A 12,391-nucleotide genomic window follows, 5' to 3' on the forward strand; every position below is an offset into this window, starting at 1 on the left:
CATGACTTGAGCAATACAGCGCCGTTGGAGCCAAGTGAGGAACGTGGCCGAGGAATCATGGCAAGAGCCTTTAATGTTCTGCATTGCAATGGCTGTACAAAGTTTTTGCAGGGATAGCAGCAAAAGCTAAAGCGACTTAGTGCTCATTTTGTCCATCGTCATCAAGATGATTGGTTGTTTTTGTTTTATAAAGTGCTTTAACAGGAGTTTTTATAGCCCTCACCCCAAGGTTTAAGCATGGTAGACTTGAGATCTGCACAGAGCGAGGTGCTGTCTGGCTTTGAGGCTTTCTGCAGAGGTAACAAAAGGATTTCTATGACTTTCTTTACAGCACTGCCCATGGTGGTATGTTGCTGGTATGTAAACTGGTAGGGAGTTTTGCTATCTACCACATTGCACACGTAATGGAGTAGTTGAGATTTGAAAGAACAGTGCAACAGCCCCCAAAGAAGCCCTTTAGACAGTCACAAGTCATCCTCCATTGCAGAGAGCAGGGAGTTGTGGTCTTTCCCATCTCTAGGGGAAGAAGTGCAGCAGGGGCAGCGATGTGGCCAAGAACAAACTTCACAGATGTGAACTCCATGTGAACTCATCCATTTTGGCACCTCAAATACTGAGACCATGCTTGATTTCAGCTATTTTGATTTTTTAGGTCTTGAAAGTGTCTGGCTGGAGCGAGGACCCTCTCTTTCGCCTCCTTCATGCCCAAAGCAGCACTGCCTTTCCTTTCCCCCCCCCCAGCTTTCTCTCTCCTCCACCTGTTCCCACAAAGCTGGCCGCTGCATCCTGCAGCAAGGCATGCATAGTGAGCGGGGCTCTCAGCCTATGGGGCAGGGGTGCAGCTGGAAGCCTTTAGTTAACAAGCTGCTCTGCAAGTATTCTCTCGAGGTATACGTTACATTTCACTGAGGTGTTTGCTCCATCTTGTTTCAAGGCAATGTTACTCCAGATCAGAATATTGGTCTTCTTCCTAGATTCCACGGCAGCAAAGAGAAGCGCTTCAACTGCATGCCTGGTTTGTAGATCTTTTTATTAAAAGAGTTGTTTTTTTTTCTTTTCCACAGTAGTAAAGCTTTGGCACTTACAGTATAAAAATAATCACTGATCATAATTACACCAAATTCCTCTTTGTCAACTGCCTACTAAGTGTCTTCAATCCATTTTATTCCCATATAAAAACACTTGAAGGTCAGGGGAACAAAACTGATAAATAACAGCATGAGATACAAAGATACAGCTAGAAAAATACTAGGATCATGGAGAAAGAATCAGGACTGTGCATATTTTAAATATCACAGTGATTGGATTTGCTGTTCCTATCTTACTGCTGGCTGCACGCTTATGTGAAAGCAGAAGTGTTTGGTGGACTTTCCTATCTCTAAAAGTTGAGAATGTTGGACTCAAATGTTGTTTGCATAGAATGGGAACCTTCCACTTCTAACTCTCTCCCTCCCCCTTGACGTTCTGATCCCCCACCAGTTTGTGATTCAGTATCTCCCCCCACCACCCTCCCTTTTTTTTTTTTGCTTTTTTTTTTTTACCCCCTTTAAATTTGTAAATACTGACTGGCATTCAACACTTTGAGCAAGAACGAGACCATTGCTACCAATCGTGAGAAAAGTCTGAAACACTCCAAGAGTGGCGCTTGGAGAAGCTGTGAGTTGAGCTTAAGCTGGGAAAATGGCTCCGGAGCAAAAGGGCCATTCTCAAAGATGCAGTTTTGCTAGCATCACTCCAGTTTGGATGGTAATCGTGGCAGATAGGTATTTATGCTTTGGTTTGTCTGTTGCCATTGCCGCAAGAAGTCTTGCTGGATGTTACTTTCCCCGTGGATGTTGTGTGTCTGCCTGTACATCTAGGGGCATGAAACACTCAATGGGGCAGTTGACGTTCTGTCGGGAGGGAAGGAAAGCAGTTAGCCTTGTCCCGTCAGGGCAGACACTGTCGGAGGTGCTCCCAGCACAAAGCTGGCTTGCAGCATTAGGTGACAACTAAGAACTACGTGCACTACGCCTCAGCCGGAGCATGCAGGCACCTCCCAGTGCCACTGAGTCCCACCGGTGTGAAAGTGTGAGCTCGAGCGTGCGTCCTGCACTGCACAGAGTGGTGCTTTGCTCATCACAGCTGTGCCACGGCTCTCGATCAGGCACAAAGCTGTGTGCTACTCTCACCCCTCACGCCCTGCCCAGAGCCCCTCTGCCAGCGCCCCAGCCCAGCCCCGCAGGAAGGGAGGTGGTAAGGAAGGTGTACTCACGGTGTTGGTGGCCTGGTGGTATCTCTGTGTGAACTGGGGGTAGGTGTGGCCAGCTGAGCCTTCGGGGGCCACTTCCACACTGGGCCTGCGGCAGTTGTCACAACGCCAGCCCTATGGGGAGAGCATGTGTGGTGAGGTGACACCGATACGATGGAGCTGCCAGCATTCGTACAGCTCCAGCGAGTCCAAGCCCCTTGAACACCCCTACTGATGAGTTTTCTTCTTACACAGGCCTGTTTTGCCCTGAGCATTAAGCCACCACCCGACCCCAAACCCAACACTCCTAAGATTGCACCGCAGCGCAGCCTCCCCTTTCCTCATCCTCAGGGTGCCAAGGCCCTCCCGCCTACCTGCTGTCCTCCATAACAAGTGCAGGAGCAGATGGCCCCGAAATATTCCTTCTGCCACTGCTCTCCAACTTGGTACATCTTCCCATCGTCGTAGCACGTGGTCTCATCTGTGGAGAAACAGGCAGAGCTCAGCTGCGTGGCCTGAGCTCGGCGTGGCGATCGGAGCAGGAGCCTCCAGCCAGTGTTTATTTGACCAGGGGCTCACAGGCTGGCACAGGGAAAATCCATCATTTCTGTAGCTCTCCAGACACTGTCAACTAGACCATGAGAGTATCTGCCTGACAAAAGCAATTTAGTTAATGCATGCTGCCTTGTCTAAAGGATCTTCAGGTGCCAAGCCCTGCAAAAACATCCTGTGAGTAACCTACACCATTTAGTGTGCTGACAGACCTCTTGCATGGCTGCAGGGCTGAGGGCAGTTCAGGTTAGTGCACACAGCATCTAACAGAAGAGAATTACTTTTTCAAGCATGAGACTGTGAGGCCCGTGCTTTCAGTTCCTGTGAGAGTAGATTCAATCAGTCACCATGCAGGTGGAATACCTCCAAAACCCAAATCAGATGTACTGATACTCTGCATGCCACCACGGCAGTGCCAAAAGTGAATGGAAGAGCCCTGAGATGGATGATTAAGCTTCTCAAATCAAGAGACTTACGAGGTTCACACTTGAATTCTCCTTTTCCATTCCCAAGGCAGGTGCAGCTCATCATCTGGCCATTTTCTCCCTGTCGGTCCCACTTCTCCCCAATCTTGTAGTTCACACCATTATCATGGCACCACTCTGAAAAGGCAAGAGGGAACAAGAGAGGCAGGTATTATCCCACAGGTGCAGTGACAGAGTGGGAGGAGAACAGCTTGATGTTGGCTCAGGAGGGGCAGGAGAGCATCTCTTCAGCTCATCTAAATCTCAAGGGGGAGACGTCCTACTGTAGGTAGGATGTGACAAAGATTGGTGGTGATGGCAGTCGGAAAGGAAAAGAAATGAAAGGGAATTTAACAGATTCAAGGTAGAGAGAAAAATGTTTTAAATGCACTTTGGGTTGGTTTGTTTTTTTTTTGAGCAAACACCCAGCAGAACTATGACAGAGACTGCAGAAATTCAATCACGTGTATCAGGTAATTAAATATAAATGTTACTCCTATAAAACAAACATCTCATGCAGTTGCTCTTCTGCATCTATGCACATCACAGAAATGCCCTGTTTGCCCAGCTTACTGTGCAGTGTGAGAGCACAGTTTAAATGAATTTGGTATGTGCTGTGTTGAAGCACTCCACCAGGCTTTTGTTCTGTTTGCATCATGTTTTGATCAGGTGGGTGCTGTCAAACATGCCTTTAGTGCTCTGGTTGTCGTGGGATGGGGGGTGGGGGTGAGAAGCAAGCTACTCACTAGAGGAATCGCATCTGAAGTGACCACTGCCAAAGCCCAAGCACTGGCACCAGAGTTTAAAGCCCGTTTCAGATAATCGCTCCCACTCCTCGCCGATGGAATAGAAGGAGCCAGTGTAAGTATCATAGCAGGTGTCATCAGTCGGCTGGTTTAGTCCTTCAGACACTGGAATGAAAAGGGAAGAAACAGGCATCACGCACAGCAATCGCAGCCACTGAAAGGCAGAACGATTTTCACTGAATACATGTGGGTGTTTTTTGCCCATTGAATATCCTGCTAGTAATGGAACTACCCCATGGGCATTTGATGGCTCTGTCAGCAGTTCAGCCTCCCTGGCGTTTATTTTCCATTTGCATGTGTCAGAGCAGTGAAATGATAAAAAAAAATTAAATAAAAAAGCTGACATGAAGGCTATTTTCATTTTGATTTGCCAGGTTTCAAGCACATGTGAGATTTTGTGTCGGCTGGTGAAGAGCTGCAACCTGACTTAGTCTGTTTATGAGAAATGTGCTGTGAGAGGCTGGGGGAAAAAGGCAGGAGGTTGGTGGCTGCACGGTTGCTTTCTGGAGGTGTTTCAGGCTGTAGTTCATGGCAGGGTGGGAGGGTGGAAAGAGACTTACAGCCACGCCGCTGGATAGACAGATCTCCACCCTACATGTGTGCCTTCAGCAAAAAGGTGTTTTACAACCATTGGTACAGAGACAAGAGTCAAGATCAGAGGCAAGATTCAGTCAGTGACAGACTGAAGGCAGCTGGGCTGCTGGAAGGGGAAAAACAGCCTTATTTCCCAAGGAAATGGGGACAGCAGGGAGATGCATGGAGAACTTTATGAGGTGAACAGCGTAAATCCTTAAATTCTTCATTTCCTTTTTTTCCCCATCTTACCCTCTTCTTTTTGACCTTAAAGTACCCACAGAATGAGAACAAAGGAGGGAGGGCTGTTGACCAGATCCCTGTGTGGCTAAAAGCAAAGCCTGGGTCCCGCAGGGTGTGTGTGGGCTCCAGGCTTCCCAGCTGTGGCAAGGGCTGCCTCTGCCCACACGTACTTGTGGCTGGTCTAAGTGCTGCCTGTCTGTGCTTAATCAGCATCTCTGCAGGCAGTCTGCCCCACTGCCAGACCTTCAGGACCGTCTGCTGGTGCTGCTGGATAACCAGCACAAAAGCAGTGGCGAATGACTGTTAGAGCAGTTATCTTCCAGCATCTTCCCTTCAGCATGCCTTGTCCTTGTGATAGCAAGTTTTCCCTGGTGGGCTGGAATCTGCAATGCCAGCATGATCCCTGGCTTCCTGTGAGAGCAGCAGACACCAGATCTCTTGCTTTCTCTCCACCACAGGCCTTTGAGGAGGGTCTAGCGCCTCAAAGCACATTGTTCATGATTAGACAACAGGTCAGAACAGCTCTACGTCACACAATCAGTGTGAGCTGGTTAGCCACAACTGATGGGACTCGCAAATCACTTGTCCCACTATCCTGCTACAAATTCTCCACGTCTGCACAAGTTTCCCTAGTCTCAGGGCAACCCACATGGCGCCCAAGCTGGAGTAAAGAAAGCAAGGCAAGTACAGCAAAGGTTCACCTGAACTCTGTAAAACTTTCACTTACCAGTATTGCCAACCGTGACCACCTCTTCCAACACCTTTTGTCTCCGGTGATCCTTCAGGGCTTCCACTATGATGTTGTAGGTGGCCCCTCTGGTGAGGCCGGTGAGCGTGGCGCTGGAGGAAGTGCCAGGAACCCTGAACTGCAAGAACAGGCAATGCCACGTCACGTCTCACGAAGAAGTGATCACTCTTCAGGTGTCAACCCACTCACAGGAAAGACATGGTGCCTAGACCGACTGCTGTGCTCTGTGCTGCGATGCAGCCAGCTCGCTCCCCTTGGACATTCGAACACCGAGTTAAACTTCACTGCTATGGACTGTTATATTGTTATTGCCATTTCAGGGAGACAAACCAAGAAAAAACTGAGATGGGCTAAGGAAATCTCTGTCATGGAGTAGCAGCACTAATGACTTTGTAACTCTGGAGCAAACTCCCAGTTGTCTCCCTGCGTACTCCCTTCCCTGGCAAAAAGTTGATGCTAACTAAGCTTTTCAAAGGCTTTCTGTTCTGGCACTTTTCTCCTGTAGCTTGTAATTCCCTTTTCTCTGTGAATTACTAGAGAGGTGTTCATCCTTCCTGCTCTCTGCTACACATTACTAAGACTGAGCCAACTCAGACTGCCACCTCCTTAACACAACAAAAAGCCGGAGACCCAGGGAAGGACGGTTCAGTTACCTGCAAAGTATCTTCGTCCTGGCTGACCGGTTGGCACGAGATGATGTACTCGGTGCTCTCCAGCAAAGGCCTCCAGGAGATGGTTGTCTGGGAAAGAGCTTCTTGGCCAGTGGTGTCGTTGCGCCTGGGCCCACGGGAGTGGGGGTACGAAGGCTCCACTATGATTGGCACTTGGTAGCCTGGGATTTCAATGGCTTCATCTACATTTGGTGGCTGCCGTCTCGACCCAGGCCTAAGGGGAGTCGCCGTGGTGGGTACAGGCCTCCTGTAGCCATGCTCCTCCAAGAAGACTTGCTGACCTTGGTGTCCTATTGTCTGCGGGTGCCCTGAAGTGCCTGGAAGTTGGATGCCGTTTCCATTGTCATACCGATTGTTTGTGAGGTAAGGGGTCCCCTCATCAACAGAAGGCACGTCCAGAATGTCGGGCTGGTTGGGGTGAGGTCCAGTAATCAACGTGGGCAGATCATCTAGCCAAAGAAAGGTTAGAAGCCGTAAAGCAAAGCGTGGCAAATTAACAGTAGCAAATTCAGCAGCTAGAGTGGATGCTGTACACTGATCCAGGCAAAGATTAGCTATTGTCCCAAGATGAAACACACTTTTTAGGATCTCATTCTATTATGAATGTACTGATTTATCTATCTCTATGTTTTTATATGTCGTATAAATATATTTCTTTCATACAGCAGGCATAAGAAATGTGTTGGTATGAATTTTTCATTCAGCTGAGTAAGAGTTTTCAACACCGCATCCCACGGAAGCTCTCAACGATCAAATTGAAGAGATGTAATTAAAAGAGAGATTCTGTTGTTATTGTGTTAAGATAACCACCCAAATGCAGTGAGAAGCTAGGCCTGAGATTGCATGTGGATGTCCAGCTAGTATTTTGCTTTGCTGCAGGTCTCCATCTCACATGGTGGAGGAGTTGGAGTAAGAGAAGTGCAACAGGCAACCAATTAATTGATTCTGCCTTTGATGGCAGGATAAACTAGAAGGAAATATGAGCATTAACCTTAACTGTCAATCAGGTACCCAGGCAAGAATCCGATGCCAAGCATGTTCCATTCTTAACATTCAAACACATTTGAATGTCTTTCAGGTAACTTAGGAATCCTACCTCTTGCACCCTCAGAAGAAAATCCTCCTTACAAAGCCTATTTGACTCAAAAAGAATGGCTGAAAGGTGTGAGCAGGATATTTTACAAACTGTCATTATTTCAGTCTTAAGAGGGTACTCCCCAAAAGGAAAACATGTCCTGCTAGCACTCAACAATCCACAGCTTTGTTTTACCTGTCCTTTTTCGGCCAACCAGCGGTTCACTCTTTTGATTGTTCTTCACAGCAATGATGTAGATGGTGTATTCAGTTCCTGGTTCTAAGCCTAGGGAAAAGACATAAAAACAATTTTATGTTTGACAGCCTAATGATAAAATGCAATAGTGGTCAGCTAAGAGAAAGAGCAGTCATGTGGTCTGATCTTTGGGTAGTCCTGCATGGAGTGATGAGCTGGACTCGATCCTTACACTCAATCCTTGGTCTCTTCCAGCTTGGGGTATTTGCTACGATTCTTTGCTCTTTTACTGTACTTTCTAATGCAAGATAGTGTTTTGTAAGAGCACACCTGTCCTACAAATACAATACCATTCTCTAATCAGATCTGAACAAACGACTGACATTTCTTCCCCCTGGTGCCACAGCTGTTTTCCACGCACGTGAAAAAAGCCCAAGGCTCTGGCACCTCATCAGTCATTCTGAACGCTCAGGTTTTGTGACTGCAGTCCCTGCTGACATGGTCACATTTCAACTCATTCTGAGGAACAGGAGCCTGGACTCTTTGTACTGCCCCCAAAAACCAAGCAGGAACAAAGATGAGATCTTTCTGCTGTGGACAGGGAGTAATTCCTTGGTTCCTTTCATGCAGTAATGCTGTCCTTTACTGTGGTCACCCAGCTGCATGAGCTGGTCTAATTCCATTTGGAGAGGATGGAGCTAAACAGCTCTCAGCTATCTGCCTGTACCTACATGGGGGGAGAAATTCAAGTTCTGTTCAATCTGCTCCCCCCAGCACTCAATCCAGAACACACCTACCCACACTACAGCCATACCTACCTCTTGTTGCACCTTAGATCCCACCCAGTCACAAAAAGAAGGCAAATCTTAAGCATTTAAAATGAGGAGCTCCCAGAGAAAGCTGAGACACAAACCTGTAATAGTAGCCTCAGTGGCGCCGGGCCGAGGGCGAGGCAGAAGCTCCTTGGCTGGTGAGCCAGGTTTCTCATATCTGATGATGTAGCCCGTGATCTTGGCTCGTGGAGGCTGCCAGGTGGCCAGGAGGGAGTTGCTCGTGGTTGTAAGGAAGCGCAGGTTGGAAGGAGCATCGATGGCTAGGTGGAAACAAAGGAAGAGAGTCAGATGCAGTAAAAGGCAAACATCTTTATGCAAGTTGTGTATTCTAAGGTCTTTTACACGCTCAGGAGTAAAACACGTTGCTATGAGACACAGGATTGCATGCAGTCAGATATACACAACTTCTGCCTGACCCGAGGCAATTGCTGTGTGTTAGCACGTGCAGAGAATCAGACAGTATCATCACCTGTGGAAGCATCAATCACTACTGGAGAGCTGCGGGCATTCTCATTCAGGGTGTAAAGGTAGATCTTGTAGTCATTGCCAGGTTGCAAGCCTAGAATGGAGTTGAAACAAAGGGTCAGCCTTTCTTGCAGAAGCAGGAAGTACACTGCAATGCACCAGGGGCTGCTCTGGTTAGTCCTGAAGGTTCTCCACAGTGGCAAAGGTGGGGGTTCTCCAAACTGGAACAGGTTGCCCGAGGAGGCTGTGGATGCCCCATCCCTGGAGGCATTCAAGGCCAAGCAGGATGTGGCTCTGCACAGCCTGGTCTGGGGGTTGGCAACCCTGCACTTAGCAGGGAGGTTGAAACTGGATGAGCACTGTGGCACTTTTCAACCCAGCCATTCTATGATTCTGCATTTTATTTGTTGTAACACTCATCTGAGGAAACCATCTAAAACAGGCACCAGAGTTCCCTTCAACAACTTCTTGGAGACTTGACGCCATGACTCCATTTTTTTTTTTCCCATCTTTTTTTTTTCCCCCTCTATTATCCCCATCAAGGCAGTTCTACTACCAAATAAGAACCCAGCATAGTCACTGACAACCCTGGAAGTCCCTGTCTGCTGAAGCATCTCACTTACCAGTGATAGTGTAAGCCCTAACGTCGGGGCTGATGGTCCTCTGGATGGGGTTCTGACCACTTGCTGCTGGGATGGCATCAATTTGGAAGCCAGTGATTGTCTCAGTCTTGGTTCTCCAGGTAATGGTGATGGTCGTCTCTGTGGCATCTGTCACACGGGCTCTGCGAGGGGGACTGACATCTGCACCAGAAGGAAAGGGTCACCATCAGTACCATGGGGATTTACCAACAAAGTCTTTGTGAAAGCTTTTGCTAGAGCTTAGCAGAGAGCTCTGCTTCTGACAAGTCAAAATCTGTCTCTGGGCCTCTCTGCCCATCACAAAATGAAATGGTCACTTGGGGAGGATCACCACTTACTTTCAAGAGTGGTCACCACCCCCTGGGCAGGTCGGCTGGTCAGAGAGTCCTTCAGGGCATACACACTCACTTCATACTTGGTTGCCACCTGGAAGAGACACAGTTACACCATGTTACAGCAAGGACACTGGGAAACGTCTTTGTTCGGCGGAGCCAATTAAAGTATGAAACCTTAAAATAAATCAGTGAGGGTTGGTGGGATGATTCTAATGATTTCCACCTGTAGTAAGAGATGTGGATCCTGCTAACATTGCTACTGAGAGTATGAGCAGTGTGCACACGCAGCCAGGAGCTGAGAAAGAAGTTTGTCATCCCCCATTTTGGGATCTCTGAGCTTCAAAACTCCCTCTTCAGGAAAAGAGAATTCATATCCTCATTTTCCTGGGGTTAATGAATGCCATTTGCTATGATAACTCTCTTGCTGTAAAGAAAGGAGAATGGTGAGAGTTACAGCTTTAAGCACGGTCTTTAGTCCTCAGCTGCACCTGATCAGGAGACCACTTAAATTAGGATGTATTTCAAGGCTCGCTTTTCAAAATGATTCATAAAACTCCCTGAAAACAGACGAGCAGCTTTTTAAGATAGCAGGAACCACAGAAGCAGTGATTTTCAAGCTCTTTCCAGTACACAAACTACTGAAATATTTCCCGTGGAGAAGATGGCTATATAGCATATTTAAGCATACCCATAAAAGACTCTCATTCCTTACTTACACTTTGCAGATGTCTTAGAAATAGACAGGATGGCCGGAGCTCCTGTATCACAGCTTGAAAATCACTGCATTAGGTCACTTTTATCTGACTGCTTTTGTGAAAGATGAGTAAAGGCATCTGAGTGGGTCACTGTTCGATTGCGAGCCTGATTATCTGCATTTGATTTAAGCATCCACCCTCTGTGCAAAATGAGGCAGGGGAAAGAGTGCAGATCCAATTCCTTGCATTCTAAGAACTATGCTAACTAGCAGTTACAGCTGATGGCTGGTCAGACTTCAAACAGAGTCAGACCCTTAGGAGCTGTAATGAGGAACCCAGGAATTTGAAATCGCTTCGGCTTCTCAACGTTTCCTTCCTACAACCCAGTGTGCATCACGCCAAGAAAAAGAGTTACCATTAATCCTGACACGACAGCAGATGTGCTGTCTGGAGAAAGGTTGATCTCTTTCATCGGGCCGGTCTTCTCTTTGGGGTTCACTCTGACCCTGTAGCCAGTGAGACGAACGTTTGGCGCGTTCCAGTTGACGGTAAGACTGGTAGGAGTCACCTGAGTGAACTTGAGGTTGGTCGGAGGTGGAATTGCTGCAGAAATCAGGATTGGCACGTGGTTAGCTTGAAGAAGGTGGCAGCCTCAGACAAAACAGCATTCTCTCCTGAACACGAGGCTGTTTTAGGCCTGAAATACGGCAGTGGGAAAGCAGCGTGCCTTTTGCAAGCACGGGCGCAGAGCACTGTGGAAGGGGTTAGGTGTGTAGGTTTCTTTTCTGGAAAAATAAGGAGATCTCGTTGCTTCAACCCTGAAGTTAGGTGAGCAACAGCACCGGCTGTGATATAAGGTGAACGCTCTGGGAGGTGCTTACATCTGTAGCAGGCCTGTTTGTTTTCATTCTTCTGCCCATCTCTGCTTTTCATCTCACAGCTAACGGTTTAGTCCTGCTTCACTTGCCCATCCCTGTCCATTTCTACAATGTGACTGATGATTTTCACAAGTAGGTAGGAAGCAGGCTCAGGGATTGCAAAGAGGACAAAAAATACTGCCAAATGCAGAGGGGAAGCATTTCACAGCCACTTACACAAGTGTAAATTACTACACAGAGAGCAAGGCAATGGAAAAGCAGAGCTGTGGTGGCCATAAGGCTCATCACGACAGAGGCAGTTTGTGAGCTAATGTATCTGTTACCTTTAAAAACAAATGCCTGCATAACAGAAGCACATCCACTGCAACATTTTCTTGCCTTACTGTTTGTAATCCTCAGGCTGTAAACAGGTAAAAATAGACCTTACAATAGTGCCTGCTATTAGCATGTTGCTGTGAAGTTTTTCCTAGTTTTATGGACTGGAAATAAAAGATGATTCTCCCTTGCTGCTTTGCTGAAACAGACCTCAATCTCAAGGCCATAAGAGCCAATGGAAAGTCTTTAATGACTTCATATATGCTTCTGAACAGCCCACAAAACTTAAACCACAGAGTGGGCTTTAAAAATGACCCTATTTGCATTTTTGGCAGGTAGTCAGCCAGCTGCTTCAATCCTTACAGCACTTTCCTCCAGTTTAGTACAGCCATTTGTACGCTAGCTAACACTGCCTTCATTACACCTCTGAAATTATTTGTGCCAACTTTTCACCCACAAATGAATGGGACACCTTTATTACAAAGGTGCTACCAAGACACGTCAGGCAGTGCTGCCAGCTTTAAACTGAATTCCTTATTGCTGGATGTCACTTCATCTCAAGAAATAGTTTCCTTTTCCTTTTTAAAACGTATTCTACATAGAGCTAAACCAGACTGGCATATAAGGGAATGCAAACCCTTTTCTTGCAGAGGTGATGTGGCTGCATGGTGT

At 47.3% G+C, this 12,391-nt stretch overlaps 1 protein-coding gene across 1 annotated transcript in view; it reads right to left on the minus strand.

Moving 5' to 3' along the window:
* Positions 1-1,817: 1,817 nt before the first annotated feature.
* The window catches only part of FN1 (fibronectin 1), a gene marked incomplete at both ends in the record, with an annotated part of 47,488 nt that continues 36,914 nt past the window's right edge, over positions 1,818-12,391 (minus strand). The window contains 13 exon segments of the mRNA XM_079539385.1: positions 1,818-1,892; positions 2,255-2,365; positions 2,605-2,711; positions 3,259-3,384; positions 3,993-4,157; positions 5,596-5,734; positions 6,270-6,736; positions 7,558-7,639; positions 8,466-8,650; positions 8,860-8,949; positions 9,479-9,658; positions 9,835-9,922; positions 10,942-11,129. Of these exon segments, the coding sequence (XP_079395511.1) occupies positions 1,818-1,892; positions 2,255-2,365; positions 2,605-2,711; positions 3,259-3,384; positions 3,993-4,157; positions 5,596-5,734; positions 6,270-6,736; positions 7,558-7,639; positions 8,466-8,650; positions 8,860-8,949; positions 9,479-9,658; positions 9,835-9,922; positions 10,942-11,129 (2,003 nt within the window).

This window comes from Tetrao urogallus (genome assembly GCF_951394365.1).
Source record: "Tetrao urogallus genome assembly, chromosome: 8".
Taxonomy (NCBI): domain Eukaryota; kingdom Metazoa; phylum Chordata; class Aves; order Galliformes; family Phasianidae; genus Tetrao; species Tetrao urogallus.